Below are 18,873 nucleotides of genomic sequence, written 5' to 3'. Positions count from 1 at the left end.
TCATGTTATATTATTGAAATTTATTATGAAATTGTACTTTTATTATTTTTTGATATACATCTCCAGTATAATGTTAAAATTATTAAAAGCTAAGTTGTCTTATATTAGGAAGGTAGTGTTGCATTATGCTGGGTCTCATGGAACTGGTATTTCTTTCTGCCATGTGGCTGCTTAACTTCAGCTCAGATTTGGTGTGGTTGGACCTGTCAAATTTGTGGCGACAGAATTTCCTATGTGAACCAATGAAATTCCAAAAGTATTAAAAACTTAATTTTAAGGTGAAGGTTGAAGGGCTGAAAATACAAAGGGAAAGTCCAGTACATGATAGGCCTCATGGTTGAGATTTTTGGAGTATGGACCATATGCTTTAATTGGATCACCCAATTTGATATGCAAGCAATCCACACCCTATCTGTCCAGTGGTTCATGTTGTCCATCATCCATCTATATAGCTCGAATAAGGCACTCGTGCACTACCTTTTATTCGTTATATTATCAATATCTTTATCCGTTCCATGTTCAACGGAGGTCGTTGAGTGCTACAATATGGAGGAGTGATTTGAATCAAGTTGGAGGAACTAAAAGAGCCAGGGGCAGACCTAAAATTACCATAGGAGAAGTAGTGAGGAAAGACATGCATAGCTTAGGCCTTGTATCTAGTTCAACCTTGAATAGAGCTGATTGGAGGGCAAGGATCCACCGACCCCATTTAGTTGGGTTAAGGCTGAGTTGTTGTTTTTTGTCTAACTGTTTGAATTGTTATACTAAATGAATTATTCATTAAATTCAAATTAATGAAGATGCCACCTAGCTCAATTTGTAGAGTCTTGGGCTCATCATAACCAAGACCAGGGATCGGGTTCCTATCTTCACCTTGAACTTAATTGGCACTTTCTTTGTCACAACATCTGCTCCCTCCCTCTCCCTTGTACGGTTGTACCTATTGAACCCTAGTGCTCACATGCTTAAAATGTAAAATAATAATTGTTTGGCCAAAAATATAGTAATTATATTCCACATGATGAATTCAAATTCACCAGCCCTTGTGACGTTTGAGAAGACTCTTTATGCCTTCACATTAAGTTGTTTACTACCAAGAGAGCAGGATTTCTGTTTGGCCCAACCAGGACGGAATCTCTGGCTGGCAGACCTATTTCTGTCCTAGATAGGTAGGAGACCTACTAGGAGCCAGACAACAGGATCAATACCAAAATGGGTTGCTGGTTCGAATGGACAGCACTAGGATTTAGGTTAATTCTAGGGTTTAGGATGGGAATTTGGGAATGGGTCTTATATGGCTTTAATATGCAGGTCTAGGGGGTTATTATGGGATACAAATAATTGGATTTGGTTAAGTTTGAAAAATCTGCAGAATTAGGGTTAGGGTTTCGGGTTTTAAGAATTAGGAAATAGGCTGAATTTAGGGTTTCTACTAGGAATTTAGGGCAGGGTTTTGGATTGAGTATAGGGGACAGTGAGAGGGTAGATCGACCAAGTCTGGGGCTGGTTCTGATGGTTAGTTATGGCTGGACAGATTTTAGATGGATTAGGGTTTTGGGGGAATTGATGGGGGAGTGGGGCTGTGAATGATTCAGGGTTAAGGAACAGATCTGCACATCTGCACATCTGCACATCTGCAGTAGCTGTTGTGAATGATTCAGGGTTAAGGAATGGATCTACAGATCTGCAGTAGCAGCAAGTTGAGGAAGCTTGATTGAAGAAGAAGAAGGACCTCCCGATCTACAAGATGCAAGGAGTCGATCGGAGTCCACAAATCCCTTCACCTTGATATTACCCACAAGGTAGCCTTGATATTAATCACAAGGTTCATTCAACAGAGCAGAGCAGCAGCTATGGCAGCAAACAAAAGCTTTTTCATTAATTAAATTCGTGTTTGATGCTGACTTCCCTTACAAACTTATATAGAAGACTAAAAAATAGACTTAGACACTAAAAATGAAAGGCCTAACCCAATCCTTAACCTAGTAGGTAACTTAAACTAACTAGGAAACTAAAATACTAAAAGAAATAGACTCAAAACATGGCTGGACTTATAGAGTCCTAATCCAGCCCAACTTACATCACATGACCACTTAAGTTGTCACATGACCACTTAACCAAGTCACATGATCACTTAAATTGAACCAATTGGATGCAACCAATTTGAACCGGTTCAATTAAAAAAATATAAAAATAAACTAAGTATTGGGCTAATCCCGTATGCAGCCTATGTACCCTTAGTTTAGGCTCATGAAAGTGGCCTAATACATAGAAAACCCTTGGGAACAAAGGACCAACATGTATATAACCCAACCCTAGGCCTATTTCTAAAGAAATAAGCCAATTTCTATGATGAACCTGCATCATTTGGTGGGGAGGTGAACCCCGCATTCCCTTATTTACACATCAAGTTTCAGCCCAAACAGAGTTGTCCACATGGGAAATGAAGCATTGAAGTGAGGGGGATGCATGGATATACACGGCCAGGACCCCTTAATAAAAAGCACTATGGACATTTCTCTGTTGAAGTGAATAAAAAATTGATCAGAACTTGTACTCGGGTACAATTTTTGTCTTGCAGCTTTACCCCCTGCCCCCCCCCCCCCCCCCTTCCCCAAAAAAACAAAAAATTGTTCTTTTTATGTCTCTTTGGTAGTCTATCTTGGTTGTTAGTATTCAATTCATAATCTCAAATCGCTGTATGTGATATTATTGTTCTACTAATACTCAGTGGCTCTTGGGTTAATTATTGCTGAATTTTATTCTTTTTCTTATTGAAGGGGAATTAGTATATCTCACTGACTTATTCTAAATTCATTGTGGATTTGTGACAAGTGCTATGTAGTATGTCAACAGAATTTACTCTATTGTTGGATATGTCTAGGCTGCAAGAAAGAGATCTGAAGAAGCACAGAAAGCAGCATTGGAAGCTGAGAGAAGAGCAACCAAAGAAGCTGCAGAAAGAAAAGCTACTGCAACTAGGAAACAGCTTGCAGCTCAAGTGGTACAAACAGAAGTTACTGATCTCAGGAAGGATGAAAGTGGAGAGGCGTTACAGTCGAAGCAATTGGGACTGAGTGGCTGCAGTGAAGTGCAATTAATAGGTATAGCATTTTATGAAGGACATGTTACCTTACAAGGATTAGTCAACTGGTTGTTCAATCTTGAAGTTGGATTACTTGATTGGTTGTTCCACCTTGAAGTTTTATGTGTCCTCTTGATGGATAAACTATTTTGATTGATGAAATATTTTATTCAAAATCACCAACATATTTCAAAACTGGAACTATTGCTTGCATACTTGGTGAAAGCACTATAAATTCAGTTCTTGGCTTCTTCCCACGTGATCTTTTGGAGTTCCATTCTTGTTATGTTCCTTATTGGTTTATTTAATTGTGACTTAGTACTATGCCCCCAATTTAGCTTACAAGCCCCTATGATTACAGGTAATGTAGTTAAAGGTGCAGAAAGTGCACTGAAAGCAGAGGCAGAAAGACTACGGAAGTACAAAGAATTAGATGAAAAGAATGAGGCATTGAAATTGGCTTCCAATAAGGTAATATTGCACTGATGCAAATTCTTCTGTTTCTGTAATTTATTGCTGAAGTGTTTTTGCCTGTTTGTTGTATATTTTTAGTATCAAACTTCATTTTTTTCCCAATAAATAAAAAAAGACTTTGGCTATGGATTTTTTATATTCTATTTAAAACATAGTTATCAAGGGCAACGCCTAGGTGTCCAGGCTCCTTGGTCGCCTTGGGTGCCTAGGCGGGCGCCTTGCCGCCTTGTTGGTGTCACCTTTGATTTTGGACCCTCTCCAACGCCATGGTCACCTTGCCGCCTTGATAACTATGATTTAAAATTCAACTTATAGGTATATTTTCAGAATTTAGAGTGTGTATATTTTTCTTTTGATAGAATTTTCCATCATTTGCTGGTACGTCTTACATGCCTCAATGTTAATTCATAGTTGGAGATGGAGTAATGTGTCTATGTTGTTACAAGACATTTTGATGCCAGCGTATCTTCTTTTAATACTTTCGAGTTATTTCCCTTGACATTTTGGTTGAAAATTTTCGTTTTGGCAGGATTTTCGTAGCTATGAGATGCAGATTGCTAGGAATATAAAACAAATAACAGGGTTTAAAGAGAATGTTAGGTGAGATGAAATCTTTTACGTGAGTATGGACTGTTGTGTTGATTCTGATTTTCAATATGTCATCTAGGTTTGTGTTATTATTTTCTTTGTCCTATGCGCTGAGACACATTGAATGTGGTTGTGTAGATGCTGTTTTGTTGCCGTGTATTGTCCTTGACTCCTTGTAGAACATATGCTGGGGTAAACTACATTTATCGCTATGAAATTTGTAATATGAACACCCTTCAATGTCTTTCATTTCACAAAAACCAACGAATAGCAAAAGAATAAGATTTCACATCACCACTGCTCTAGGGGAAGGATCAATTATTACTAGTCACTAAGAAAATATATCTTTCCAATGGGGAGGCGGAACCCAACTCATACCTGAAGAAACCAAGATAAGTCCATAAACTTTTAAATGGGGTGTTTGGTTGGAAGTAAGTTGTTGTAAAGTGATATGAAAATATGTGGGCTTACAAGATAAGAGGAAGTCGGAGATGAATTTTTTTTTTAATTATATTTCATTATAACATGAAAGGTTGTCATTTCAATTAGATTATTAAACATGGTGCCCACAAAAAAATTACATTGCATCTAAATGCACCAAAATTTATTTTTGACATGAAACTTGTTGAATTTACTTCCTTTTGACTTTTTCCCACGTACCACTTCTATTCACTTGTTCTTTTTCACTAAAATATAATGAGAATTTTATTTTACTTCTAGCCTCAAATGCCATTGCATATGCTCTTTGGTTGCATCTATCAAATGCCCTACCATTTCTTTCCACCTAAATGCTCCAGAATACAGCACCTTATCATTGTTTATACTTTTGAGAGCTTGAACTACTTCCTAGTTAAAAGGTTGGTTGGCTCATTGGAGTTAGTACTTATAGATTCTCTGTTCACTCATCATCTTCTAGTGGTAATAATTAGTATGTTGTTGTTGTTGTCTGTTGATATACATTGTTGTAGACCTTACTTAACAGCTCAAGCTTTTGAGTAAGCGGATGTAACATGGTACCAGAGCCAGGAGGTCGAGTGTTCGATCCTTGGTAAGTGCGAGGGGTTTGTGTTATATGTTGTTGTGCCCTTTGGTACCACGTGATGGTGTCACATGTAGAGCCATGTGTATGTGTGGGCCTGCACATGCGAGGGGATGTTGTGTGTTGATATATATTATTAAAGCCCTTACTTAACAGCTGAAGCTTTTGAGATAAGCAGTTGTAACATATTTCACATTGTCGAGTAATTGTTGGGTTGTGCAATCCGGCTTGAAGTTATATTGCTTTTAGCATCACCTTTTTAAGTTGGGAACTTCTGCAAATGTTTAGATTAACTTGGCCGTATGCCCATATCTCTCATGCATTGGTTAGGTTGGATTTTTCTAGCCTGTTATTGAGCATTTATAGGGTTACTTGGACATAATTCAAATACTATATGGTTGATGATGCATTGATGTGTGAGTTCAAAGTTCCTTGTTACTCTTGCAGAATGAAGGCGGATGAACTGATAAAAATTTTCAATGATCCTAGTTGCCCCCAGTCTATTAGCTTTGGGGTGTTTGCAAAGAAGGTATGTGCATAATCTTTCAGGTGACATGTTTTTCCTTTTCAACTAATTGTTTTGTGATTATGACGGGAATATTGAAATTTCCTTATTTTTTTTAAATAACACTTTTATTAGATGGGGAAAAGAACAAATAGTAGTACTAACTGGCAAAAAAATAAAAAAACAAAATGAAATATCATTGCCCATGTTAAAAGACAAGAAAACTCTAAGAAGACTTGGGCTCCTGATGATATTCAACAAGGAAGCTAAGGGTGTGTTTGGTAGCACTTCTTTCGAGTAATTTTGTCCAGTGTTTTATTCTTTGGACTGATTCTAACCCGAATCTTGTTTGACACAAGTTTGATTCTCTGAGTTATTCTTTGGATTTTTGTTCTTTCACAACGGTTTTCTCAAGAGAGAATTCCACTTCTCATTTCAAGACTCACTTCCTCATCTGTTGTGAGATTCAGTTATGATAGTAATTAATTCGCTCGAGGAATCAATTTCAAGAATCAAGGTGCTTTCCTGAAAAATCATTCCAGAAAGTTTTAAGTTAAACCAAATGCGGCCTAAATGTCTAATATGACCATATTGTTTCGTTTCGGTGTTTCAACCTTGTTGAAACCACCGGTTCTTCGAAATTTTGCCAAAACAATGTTCTTTTTTTTTTTTCAAACCTTCAAATTGTAAAAATAAATTTAAAAAAAAAAGAAAAAGAAACTCAATTTGGTGTTTTGGATTTGCACCCTTGGTTGGTAGTAATTGTCGAACCCTTATCCAGTTTATATTGATCCTTATTTTTTCACATTTTTGTTGTAAGAAAATCAATTTTGTTTTTACCAGAGAAAGAATTTCTACACTGTGAGGTCGTAGATCGGCCTCCGGTGTCCGACATATAAAAATTCTACCCCCATACAACAAGTATTTGTCATTTTTTTTTTCAAAAAATAGTTTTTGGGAAAAGATAGTTTACCTGAAATAGTTGAATGTAGCCAAATCTTCCCCAGTAAGCAGCAATTGATCTCTTTGGAGTGATGTAGCAACCCCAACAATGTATTCTAATAGTATGGAGTGGTGATGTGCCCAAAAAAATCAAGATTCCAGCAATTTTCCTCTTCTCCAAGTCGAAACCAATGAAAAAGTCAAAGTTGTTTCAAAATTTTGAAACGACTCGCGAGACCCTTTTTATTTGAGACTTTGTATCATTTTGGCGAGATGGTACAAACAGTACCGAAATTATGACGAAATTTTGGTTGAAACTGTGCAGGTCTTATATTTAGTATGTAATTTCGTTTCGAGCAGGTCGTGATCTCCGAGATTTTTGAAATTCAGCAAAATTTCGCCATGTTTTCGAACTATGAATATGCCTAGAGGAATGAGAAAGCCTACAAGGGGCATCACTATATCTTACCCATCCAGTAAGATAAGCTGATTCTCATTCTAGAGATGTTATTGAAGCCCTTTTAACCACATAGTCCAAACAGAATTGAGGTGAAAGAAATTTAAACATTGTAGGGTCAGTCACATTTATATGTTTTTTATATATGTCAATGTCACAAAGTATTTAAACTCAGGACCAGTAGCAGGATTGGACTCTGCTGATCATTCCAAGTTTGACTTATCCAATCCATCCTGAGTTCGGCTGAGTTTTTCCTATTTTGGGAGGGAAAAGCTGGAAATCAGATGGATTAAATAGCTGATACCAAATTGATTTGGTTGATCAGGTCTATTCAATCCCGACTAAATATTCGCTATGACATTCAGCTCTATTCTCAACAAGGAACAATTTCATTTTTATCTTGATCTAAAGGATGAGCTCTCTCTCTCGACAGAATTTTTTATGTATTATTTACGTCAATTGTGGGAATTTTGATAACGCCTATGGAAAATTGGAAGTAGCTAACAACTTTGTGCCCCCATTTTAATACTGCAGGTTGTCTCCCAATGTGAAAAACCGGTTGCAATTGCTGCTACTTTTGGTTGTGCCCATGTCATTGTTCTCGTGACTAAACATGTATGCTCTCCTACGTTTCAAATTTAAATGTCAGCAGAACTTAATGTTCTTGTTACCACTTCTCTCCCACTTTCTTATCCATTTTTTAGATGGCTGTAAGGGTAGGCTTTGCTCTAATTACTCTTAACATACTTTTTTTTTTTTTTTTTTTTACAATTGTATTTTGTCAATGCTATACATTAAAGCTGTTTCATAAGATGGTTTCATTTTTTTGTCTAATAATTAATTGTCGATTAGGTCCCATTTGTAATGGATCTTGTTCTTGCCGAGTTCCATAGAGCTTGCATCTACACTGTTCCAAAGCATATACATTACTCTGAGGTGAGTTGTTTCATCACTTGGCCATGTGTCCATTTCTTATTAACTCTTGAGGAGGCTATGATCTCTAATCCAATGCATTAAAAGTTCCTTTTCCCCTGGATTTTTGAGGATGGAATTTGGTTTACAAAGCCTTTGATTAGAAGTTTGCATAAGTTGACTCCATGAACTTGACCAAATATGGCTTTCAACTCATCAAATGGAGTACATTCTTTGGTTGATAACTGGTAGAATTGCAAAACATGGAAAACTCACCTCAGTGCTGAATCTGGCACACTTGATTCTCGTTTTTATTTTTTTAATGCCCATATTTGTTATGAACTTGAATCAATTCTTGGACCCACCCCTGTTTCAGTCAGCATTCAGAAGTAAAGAAGCTTATTATAAGATGATTGGTTATCGAGAAGAAGGTGGGAAGATTGAAAGTACTGAGCAATTTTTGGAACGCATTGCATCTTATATGAAACTTTATGGTGCAGTGGTTCAGGTTGGTGACTATCAAGTATCAGCCAGCGTTGTTGAGAATTTTAATTTGTTTTAATTTTCCATATTTCTACTTTAGCATTTGTCAATAATCAATCTGCAGATTTATTTCTGCGGGACTCATTTCTTCTGTGGCAATTTTAACATAATAACAAAATACAGTGCTTGTTATGGCAGACTGAAGTTGGTGGTGTCCAAAACATGCTCAAGGAGGGATGGGCATGGCTTGCAAGGTTCTTGAATGTGCTTCCTGCCAACATATACACTGCAGTTGCTCTCTATGCATTTCTACAAGTAAGTTCACATTTAACTCATCTCCTTTGAATCTGTAAGCGCGCCCTATTATGTAGTCATCATCTAGTTTTATATTTCCAGATGGCAGGCTTTGCTCTCTTCCGGAAATACAAATCGCAATTTAGAAAGATCCTAAACATCATACATGGCCAATTTTTAGATGCACTCGAATCAAGCAGAGATCCAATGCTAAACTCTGTCATTCAGAGAATTAAACAGTATATAGAAACAAAGCAAGTCCTCCATGAACCAGAAGGATGGCGTCTGCAGACTTCTTTATTATCTGAGACATTTGTTCCTGAGTCAGATACGGGTTACCATCATGAACAACATTATCGTCATACAAATCAATACATGTACAAGTATTGATAAAAATAAAAATAAAAATAAAATAAAATTTAAAAAAAAACGAAGAAGAAGAAGAATGTTGTACCTCCTCCTCAAGTGAAGTTATTCAAATTGTATCTTACAAAAAGCTATTTATTTTAAACACTCCATATTTCTTTGTTTTATTTAAGAAAGATTGATATATTTAATTGTATCAAAATTGAGGATTTTATTTTTAGGTCTCTTTTTTTTGTTTACTTCTTCTTTTTGGCAAGTTCTGGAAACAGCCTCTCTGCGAAGCGGGGCTAAGGCTGAGTACATTATGATCCTCCCCAGACCCTGCTGCAGTGGTGCAAGCCTTGTGCAATGGGTACGTTCTTTTTAGCAAGTTAAGAATATGTTGTGTGTGTGTGTGTGTGTCATGAATTTGCTCCATGGGTCTGTAAGATGTGGTAAAAGAACTAAAAATTTACCAAACCGTGGCAGGAGAAGAAACCCAAATTTTGGTCTGGCATTGCATAAAAAAGAAGCCTAGATGATTTGACAAAATTCCATTTTGCGTCTATCCCACATCTCGACAGCATCAGTAACCATGCAAGGAATTTTTTTTTTTTTTGTGCAAACACCCCCAACCCCTCCTCTATGAGGGGAAGGGGGTAATTTTTTTATATATCATCGAATAGTACACATGGAAGGAGAACACATCTCCATAACTCATGGCTCGGAATTGGGTCAGACTGTCTCACACCCATTACCGACAGTACCCTCCTGGCAAGGGAGTCAACAATGTTATTAATCTCCCTTGGAATATAGTCAAAGGTACAAGATTCAAAATAGAAACACAAATTAAGGAATATCATTCAAGATAGGATACAAATACAAAGGTGAGGCTTGATGTCAATTCTGCAGATGAGTTATCACGCTCTTGCAATCATTCTCAATGATGATGCATTTAAAATCCTTAGAGATGTCAAAAAACACATGTGAGGCTGTGTGTATGTGTGTGCGCACGTGCATGGGCGTGTATGTGCATGCATGTGCGGGCGTGTGTGTATATATTTGTGTGTGCGTGCATGCACAGGTGTGTGATTGTTCTCGTGCATTTGTTCGTGCGTGTGTGCACGGGCATGTGTTGTGCATGTGTGTATGCGTGTGTGTGTGTGTGTGTGTGTGCGCACGTGCATGCATTTGCATTCATGCACGGGTGTATGTGCGTGTGCGTGCATGCATGCATGGGCGTGTGTGCATGGCGTGTGTGCGTTCGCGGGCATGTGTGTGTGTGTGTGTTGTGCTTGTGAGCGTGCAAAGGTGTGCGGGTTGGCAGGCGCGGCGTGTATGTATTGTGCGTGTGTGTGCGTACGAGCCTGCATGTGTGTTATAGTTATAAATCAAGTTTGTAATTCAAAACATTTTCTTGACATCTGACAATATAGATTAATCTTGGCATATGACAATATAGGTTAAATAGGAGAGTGTTCGTTAATGTGCTCCAAATTAGTACAACATAAGACTTGTTCAAATATGGACTATGTTTTGAATCGGGCTCCTCTACGGCTCGGGGTGCACTGGAAGATGTCCGGCACAGCATCCTAGTTTCACACGTGGCTGAGGTGCCATTTGGATGGTGGGGATGGATGTGCAGAAATCCTTCTCTCCAGCTCTTGTGAACAATGCTTAGAGGTGCGTATCCATCCCCGCTGTCCAAACAGTACCTTGGCCACGTGTCCAGCTCCATTACCACATTGGACATCCTCCAATTTGGGGGTGTGCCGTAGAGGTGCCGGATCTGTTTTTGGGGTTCCACATAAAAGAAACAATTCCATATCCGATGTAACTAGCCCGATGTGAAGGCGTCTAAGGATTTAGACACATTATCTTCAATGGTTAATTTTTAAGAATGAGTTCTACCAAAGTCCCAACAAGTGATATAAGAATCAATGTGTGACCGCTCGTGTCCTCGGGGGAGACTGTAAAAATTCGATTAAATATCTTAAAAATGCATGGGTGTTTCCTCTCAGGTTCCCTGTCCGGTCAGGTTCGTAGGTTCTTCTCATAAGGGACCGGAAATGATGACCTCACCCCCTGCCCAAACACACTGCTCGGATGGGGTGAGGTCGTCATTTCTGCCCTCCCTATGAGAGGAACCTACGAACTTGACCGGGCAGGAACCTGAGAGGAGAAAAATTCGGGTGGGTTTGAATCTCGTAAATTGGGAGGGTTGGAGAGGTGTTTCGTTTAGACCATGCATATAGTTCAATTACAAACCTTAGCTACGTACTTTGCATTTTGATCTGTTATTGAGATTTCTTGTATTTGAAGATAATTATGACTTCTGGTATATATTCTCGGAATAAATTTTGGGTCGTTGGTGCTTTTAAGAAGCGTAGCGGAGGGATTTTCATCTCTCCAAACGAATTGGTGCTTCACAAAATGATTGCTGCATTGGAGTCAGGCTCCTTCTAGGGACAATTTTGGTCGTTGGAGTAGGGCTGCTATAAGTCTTTTGGGTTAACTTTCTTCATTGTGTCTGGAACCAAGTGTTTATGTCTTTCTTCGTTGGTTCCTTGTTTTTAGGTATCTTTCTAGTCTTGGCTTGGTTACCAAGATAAGCTACTGAGGTTCTTGGGTCTCTCTTTAATGGACTCGGCTCCTGTCCAGCACCCAGCCCGGGCTGGGTGCTGGACAGGAGCCGAGTCCAGGGGCCAAAAGGATTCTGTCCAGCACCCTGTCGAACACAGTGAGGCGTGAAATGATCGTCTCACCCCTGCCCGAGCAAGGGTGAGACAGTCTTTTCACGCCTCACCAAGTCCGGCAGGGTGCTAGACAGAATCCTTTTGGCTCCTTAATCTCATTCCCAATCCGCTCCATCACATAGTCCTTGACGCCAAAAACACCTTTGCTAATTTGTTGATGCCACCACCATCCTTCTTTGAAAACACTCATCTACCCAGACATGTTTGTATTTTTTCTTAGTTACAGAAACGATTTTTTTTATTTTTTTTTTAGTATTACCATACAACATTTTAGGACCCAGAAAAACTCAAAAAACACAGAAACGTTGTCATACAGAGCCTGAGTGTCTATTTGAACTATATTCCTCACTTTTATCCGATTTTTCTGTTACCAAAAGAAAATTTATGGGTCTAGTAAAACAAATAAACCACATGAAGAAAGCATATGATCTAGTTCATATTATAACAACCTTCAAAAAATTACAGATTATCAAAAACATAAACCACATGAAAGAAGTGCAGAAAAAGAAATTAGTAAAAACCAAAGAGATAGAAGTCTCAACTTTTAATTAGAAATCTTCCCAAGAGAGCTTTTTGAAGTTATGTTATGAAGGCCAAGACCCAAGACCCATATAAGACTTGTTGGCACACCTTAAAGGAGATGGTGTGACCTGCATGAACAAATAATTCCCAGCAAACAGATCACCCATATAGGATCGACTCTCCATCAATCTCCTGAAAACTTTACTCCATGAAACCCTAGCAGCAGAGATCACTTTATCTTTTCTCCTCAACAACCTCCTCAAGCCTGGAATTCGAACCTTCCTCCTCTTCTTACCACTCTCCTTTCTAATCCTGGACCATCTCCTCACCCTCCAAATCAATCTCCCCTCCTGTACTTTTTCTTCTTCCTCTTCATTTTCATGTTCATCATCAACTGCCGGCCCATCTTCATTTCTCAACCTCATATAAGAAAGCTTGGTAGTTGAAGCCATTTCAATGATTGACATGATGGGTGCTGTCTTGGGAAACGAGTAGGTACACCAACATGAACTTTTGAAGAATTGAAGAATGGAGAGATGGGTTTGCTTTGTTTCTCCTCACGGGTTCTGATCTCCTCTTTCTTTTCTCTATTTTTGGAAATCGAAAGGGAAAGGATGAGAAAAAGATAAGTTGCAGAAACTGTTAGAGAGGGAGGTATTAAATGCAATTAGTGGAGGTGCTGTAACGAGTTGGTATTGGTGGTAGTTGGTCACATTTAATGATTTCCAGACAGAAGAACTTATAGACCCACGACTGTACAAGAATTGCAATCAACATTACACGATCGAACTTATTGCTTCACTTTTACTACAGTTGTATAGATAGTAGACATTAAGAGAGTAGGTTCAACGGCAGTGATCGTGGGATGTTTAAGAGCTAATGGTACGTGTTAGATCAAGTCATTTAACCTATCTCATATTAGATTGATTTAATCAAACGCCCATAACGATATGGATCGATCGTATTAGACAGTTTTGCCCCTCATCTTGCTTAAAAATCAAGTTTTTTTCATAGATTTCCCGCTGATTTGTACTCTTCTACCAATGTGAGGTCAGCTAGGTACCCGGATCAGTCTATGCTGATACTGATAGGGATCACTTGATACGACCGATCGTAGATCTATACCTCAAACCATGATCTGTACGGAATCCCTAATGCCCATTAAAGACATGTGTCACCTACATCCAAGGTGCACATGCATGTTTCATGTGGGTCTTTTGGGGTTGCAACATTTTCTTGTATTCCATCGCTTGCATTAGTGGGAGTCCCATTAGTGAGTTGATTCTGAAGGCTGTAGTGCCAAAGGGATATTTATAACGATGATTCTTTCTCTGGAATCGATTTGAGAGAGGTGTGAGAAAGAGCGATTATAACCCTATTCTTCATTAATAGTGAAATAGAACTCATCTCATCTTAGATTTAGATAATTTTGTTGAAACATATAATCCTTGTATGTATTATATGATTATTTCCATTCTTTGGTTTAGGTTTTCGTTTTTTCTATTGGTCATCACTGGTGTTACGAGACAAAACTACGAACTGAAACACACAAGTCATCATTTGAAATCAATTTCTATGTGGGGACATTTGATTGAAACAAAAAGAAAAAAAAGTCAAAACTCTAAAATGGTATATTATCTTACCCACTAATTAAAAACTTTAAAGAGGTATGTATCCCAAACGACCAACCAGAGTAGAACTAGTAAATAAAGATAAGACCAGACCCTAATAAGAAAGAGCCTATTCGGACTGTATAAACTTGACCCACTCTGATATACTTGGGATTCCGTCATTAACGACTGTGAGAAGATAATAACCAGAAGGTGCAACGTTGGGCGAAGGTGGAGCCTCTACAACCGCACTAACCCAACCATCTTTCTCTTTCTCCACTCTCTTACACCACAGCCTCAACATTCTCTGATTCATTGAGAACGCATGAGTCGTGAACGGTGGTGCATAAACACTAAACTTCAAATCCCGTTCCGTTTTCTTATGGAGCCTGAACCGTACCCTAAATTCTTCCCCGTATCTTGCACCGTCTCCGCCGTGAGTGTAACTTACCGTTACGTTTCTCGGCCTTATATGGTGGAAGGAATGATCCATGTAGTGAGGTACGAAAGCCTGCAACCTTAATTCGGTTGGGAAAGCTACGTTTCTAAAGGTGTATCTCTCGTCAGGATTTCCTCCGGCGACTAAGATTCTCCCGTCGGGGAGAAGAACGGCCGACGAGTGATACATTCTAGGTATCCTTGTGAACGGGAGAACCCTGAACCTTCTTCCTAATTTTTTTTTGGGATTGTAGAGGTAAGGCTCCAATGCTGGCCTTGTACCATTGTGTCTTCCTGCACAGCCATGTCTCGCACCGTTGATGATTAAGATGTGGCCGGTAGGGAGAATCAGCATATCACTCATTAGACGTGGGCCCGGCATTTCTTCCATCACCCACTTGTGTTTGTTCCCTGTGATTACCATTCTTCCACAAGACCTCAATGCCTCCACATATCGTCCTTCTAGGGCAGCCCTGTAAGTAATGGTGTTAAAATCAAATCAAAACTGTTCATCAAAATCGAATCGAACCATTCAAACGGTTCATTCAATTTAAACCGTTTTACTAAACAGTCTCCATTTTAGAAATCAAAATCAAAATATGTATTAAACGATTTTAAAAACCTTTAATGCTAATTAAATAATTAATAATGGTGTGAATAAGCAATTATTTAAATAAGGAAATGAGAGATGTTGCCCTTGCGCCTAGACACAAAGGGCGCACAAAATGACTGCAACACCCATATAAAAAGCAAAATTTCCTGAGGATATAGTGATCATTTTGCACACCTTTGTGTCTAGTACTCTGCACGCCGATGTAGCGTTCTCTTTCCCAAAAAATATATAACAATTGTTTACCTAAAAAAAAACATATGAAAAAGATTTCTACTTTGTGGTATTTCCTACACTCTCTCACAGGGCACCATGAGGTGATGTCTATGCCCCCTGGGTAGATACCCAAATGTGCTCATCCATTGACCCAGATAGAGACCAAGCGATCAAGTAGAGATCTCTTACCCAAAATACATTAAACAATTTTTTTTGGGTAAATAGACATAACAATTCAATTCATACATCCATTTCAAGAAAAATTGAAAGACACCATGAAAAATAGCCATTTGGATAAAAAAATTTTAAAAACCGTTTAAACGAAAATCGTTTATAGTCGATATCGATTTCAATTTAAACATATGAAACTATTTATTAAACGGTTCGATTCCAATTTTATCTAAAAAACTTGTATCAAACTGAATCAAGTATACATATCTTCTACGGCGCCCTGCTCGTAGCGGAAGCACCGTGCGCAATGTCCGCCTTACCCCTGCTCTGGCAAGGCTATCAGACAGGGGTAAGGTGGACATTACGCGTGGTGCTCTGTCTGGTCCGCACAGGCCGCTACAGGCAGGCGCCGTAGAAGATCAAATCAAACCGTTTAATAGTCATACCTGTAAGCTCCTGAGGCTGCACCACCACATACCATGACTTCCAGCTTAGAGAATCTGTCCTTGTGGTCGAGAGGAAGAAGAACAGAAGAACCTGAGCTGGGGTAATTCCTGGACCCAGCACCGGGCATCCTAGGGAAGGTCTTCATTACTTTGTTCCTCCTGTAGTTCAAGAGAATGGAATCTCTATTGGCGAAGATGAAAAGATTCCCATCTGACGATAGATGAAGGAAAGGATACAAATTGTTCCCTCCTTCGTGTTCATCGTTAGTCGAGTGTAGGAAAGGAAGAACGAAAGATCTATGCTCGTGAGATGATTTGGATTTGGGTACGAATTCGTAGGTGAAGACCCCTTTGCCTCCAACCACAATGGTTTGATCCTTATGTGGTAGTATCTGATTTGAAGCAAACCATCTGTTATCCCTCAACAAAACCTTAGACCGTCTCCACCCGCAGCTGCTTCTTCTTCTTCTTCTGTGGCTGCCGCCGCCGGAGCAAGACTTGAAGTGTCGGATTCTCCGGTAACCATTACCGTGGCCGCCGGTTTGGAGAAGTGTTCCATTGCTCAAGAAAGCACCGGAGGAGCACCAAGTGTCGGTTTCGAGCTGTAGAGGTTGAAAAGAATTACGGGAGATATCGTACTCAACGGAGTGAGCCCAGCAGGAGGAGTCACGGAGGAGGGCTTTAGGGTTGGAAGATCTGATGGAGAGGCAACGTCGCCGGCGGAGGAGGTAATTGGATCGGCCGGCTTGGGTTTGGTCAAATATGATGACTGTGTTGTGACGTGTCAAGGCCATGTGCATGGCTACCACTCCTGTGTTCCTTGAGAGAAGCTTCCAAGTCCCTTCCCTTCTTCCTATGGTGGAATTTCTTTTTCTAATGGCGCTCACACTTCCAACGAGTTGTAGTAGTAATAGTATAAGGAGGGCTTTGAACTTGATTTTGAAGGTAAGAGGAAAGAAGAATCTATTCGTGATTTCCATCTTTGCTTCTTCTGAGAAGCTTCTCGCGTATGACACTATGAGATCGACCATGTGTGAACAGACTGGGAGATGGGGATGAAGAAAGAGGGAGCTGAGATGCAATCTTTTATATTAATTGCATTTAGGGTTGTGTTAGGTGGATACCTAGTTGTTAGCGTTCATGCGTTTGGAACTGGGAGGGGAGCTTTGGATGTACTTTGAGTTTCATGATGATCCATTCTTGGTGAGGTGAGGAATGAGGAAAGTGAGGAGAACTGGAGAGATTCATCGAGTGCAGCTCAGGTTCTCGTAGGTGAACCATTCTCGTACGGCTTGAGCCGCACAAATGGAATCCAACATAGGTGTGTCTCACTCCTGGATTCCATCTGTGTCTGCCTCAGATTCAGGAGTGCACCTCAGGTTCACGCGGATCATCCCGATGCATGAGGCTGGCTCATCGGGATGATCCACCATCTTTTGCTATGTGGATAGTTGGCTTAAAAGCCAACTAACCAATGGATAATTTGTTGAGCTTGTGGATAAATCTCATTTCAAAATTCATATTCAAGTTCAGTAAAACACTCACCCATGTATGCCCATGCATTCTCTTGTCGTCGGTAAAGGTCTCTTAGTTTATGATATGAAATTTCTATGTTTGACTTCAATGTATTGAACATGAATGAAAGACGTGAGCAAAAAAGCCAGATACTGAAGCAAACCACTATATTCTACAATGTGCTTTGCTCGTGATCTTTTATGGCGTGCACCCCGTAGTAGTCTGAGTGGCGCACAAATAAGGTGAGGTACAATGACTGTCTTATCTTTGCTTGGGCAAGGTGCTCGGGCAAAGGTAAGGCGGTCATTGCGCCATACCCTGTTTGTGCGCTGCTCAGGCCACTATGGGCAACGCACCGTAGAAGATCTGGATAGAGAAGATTATGTGTCTAGTCTATAAGGGGTTTTTCTCAGTTAAATCGGCATATCACCCTACAATACTTTGGTATTTCACACCGCCCTGGTTCTCTTAAGGCACCCAATCCGGTGTACTGGCAGAATCCATCCTCGTCAAAAAAGCTAAATGTAGATGGGGCGTGTACAGGCAATCCGGGGATAGGAGGGGGTGAAGGTGTAATTAGAAGCAGGGATGGTCAAGTGGTGGCGGGCTTCGCTAAATTCTACGGTGTTTGCACTAACTCCTTAGCTGAACTGAGAGCCTTTGAGAGACGGGCTTAGGCTTTGTGAAAGCCTAGGATTCAAGGAGTTTCATGTTAATTCGGACTCGATGACAACAGTGAAGTGCATAGAGAAGGGACCACATAGGAATTGGAAGGGTTGGTATTGGTTTTAGGAGGTGCTAGATTTGGTAAGATCTCTCAACCCAAAGATAGAATTCACCTACATAGAAGGGAACAGGGCAGCAGACTATTTGGCGAATTTAGCTTGTGAACAGAAAAAGAATTCCGCTTTTTTTGGGGAATCACATTTGCCACAAGAGCTCCGGCAAATTGCTCATGAGGATGCCATAGGTCTTCCTGTAATAAGTTTTTAAGTTTTTCAATCTTGTAAGGGTGGGTGTGAGCTTTAATAAGAGCGTTTGAGAGTGAATGAAGGAGCCTCAAGGCAATTTGGGTATGGGGTAAGGCGGGAATGTCCCCCCCCTTTTGTACTCCTTTTCTATTTGATTATTGGAATAAAAGCGTAGGGGCTGTTCCGGGTCCAAAGAATGTTCGGGGTAAAAAAAAATAATAATAAAAATCGGCATATCACCTTAGATCAGCTGTATTGCCCTCTTAATCTGAATCAGTTAGATGGGTAAAATTACCCCGAAAGTCAAAGATCCCTCCAAAAAATCAATGCAAGTGGGGGGAAATTTCGGGTATGACTAAGAGAGAACAACAACAGGTTTTTTGCATCCCATGCGATTGTAGTGTGGGAGCATGGATGTCACCGACATCTTCTGTGAGTCTCCGACTGTCAAATTAGCATACTAGATTACTAATCGAGTAATTTACCATAGGGCT

General features: G+C 39.7%; 2 protein-coding genes across 9 annotated transcripts in view; one reads left to right on the top strand and one right to left on the bottom strand.

Annotated features, from left to right (window-relative positions):
- Positions 1-9,178, top strand: part of LOC122671467 (protein GLE1) — a 30,428-nt gene extending 21,250 nt beyond the window's left edge. For 3 of the 8 annotated variants that reach the window (XM_043868697.1, XM_043868692.1, XM_043868689.1), the window contains 10 exons: positions 182-217; positions 2,885-3,104; positions 3,447-3,556; positions 4,089-4,159; positions 5,634-5,715; positions 7,625-7,705; positions 7,943-8,026; positions 8,379-8,510; positions 8,684-8,800; positions 8,882-9,178. In XM_043868697.1, the coding sequence (XP_043724632.1) occupies positions 182-217; positions 2,885-3,104; positions 3,447-3,556; positions 4,089-4,159; positions 5,634-5,715; positions 7,625-7,705; positions 7,943-8,026; positions 8,379-8,510; positions 8,684-8,800; positions 8,882-9,169 (1,221 nt within the window). In that variant the 3' untranslated portion in view covers positions 9,170-9,178. The remainder of the gene's footprint in view (positions 1-181; positions 218-2,884; positions 3,105-3,446; positions 3,557-4,088; positions 4,160-5,633; positions 5,716-7,624; positions 7,706-7,942; positions 8,027-8,378; positions 8,511-8,683; positions 8,801-8,881) is intronic. The other 5 variants (XM_043868693.1, XM_043868695.1, XM_043868696.1 and 2 more) reach the window with 5 other exon arrangements.
- A 4,963-nt stretch (positions 9,179-14,141) lies between these two features.
- On the bottom strand, positions 14,142-16,878 carry LOC122671671 (aldehyde oxidase GLOX-like). The gene is made up of 2 exons (XM_043869034.1): positions 15,894-16,878; positions 14,142-14,923 (listed from the first exon to the last, which is right to left on the bottom strand). The coding sequence occupies exons 1-2, from the start codon at positions 16,871-16,873 to the stop codon at positions 14,143-14,145; spliced, it is 1,761 nt and encodes a 586-aa protein (XP_043724969.1). The 5' UTR covers positions 16,874-16,878; the 3' UTR covers position 14,142.
- Positions 16,879-18,873: the final 1,995 nt, after the last annotated feature.

The sequence above is a fragment of the Telopea speciosissima genome, chromosome 8 (genome assembly GCF_018873765.1).
Source record: "Telopea speciosissima isolate NSW1024214 ecotype Mountain lineage chromosome 8, Tspe_v1, whole genome shotgun sequence".
Taxonomy (NCBI): Eukaryota; Viridiplantae; Streptophyta; class Magnoliopsida; order Proteales; family Proteaceae; genus Telopea; species Telopea speciosissima.
The sequence above is the reverse complement of the archived record's forward strand: the minus strand, read 5'-3'. Positions and strand labels throughout refer to the sequence as shown.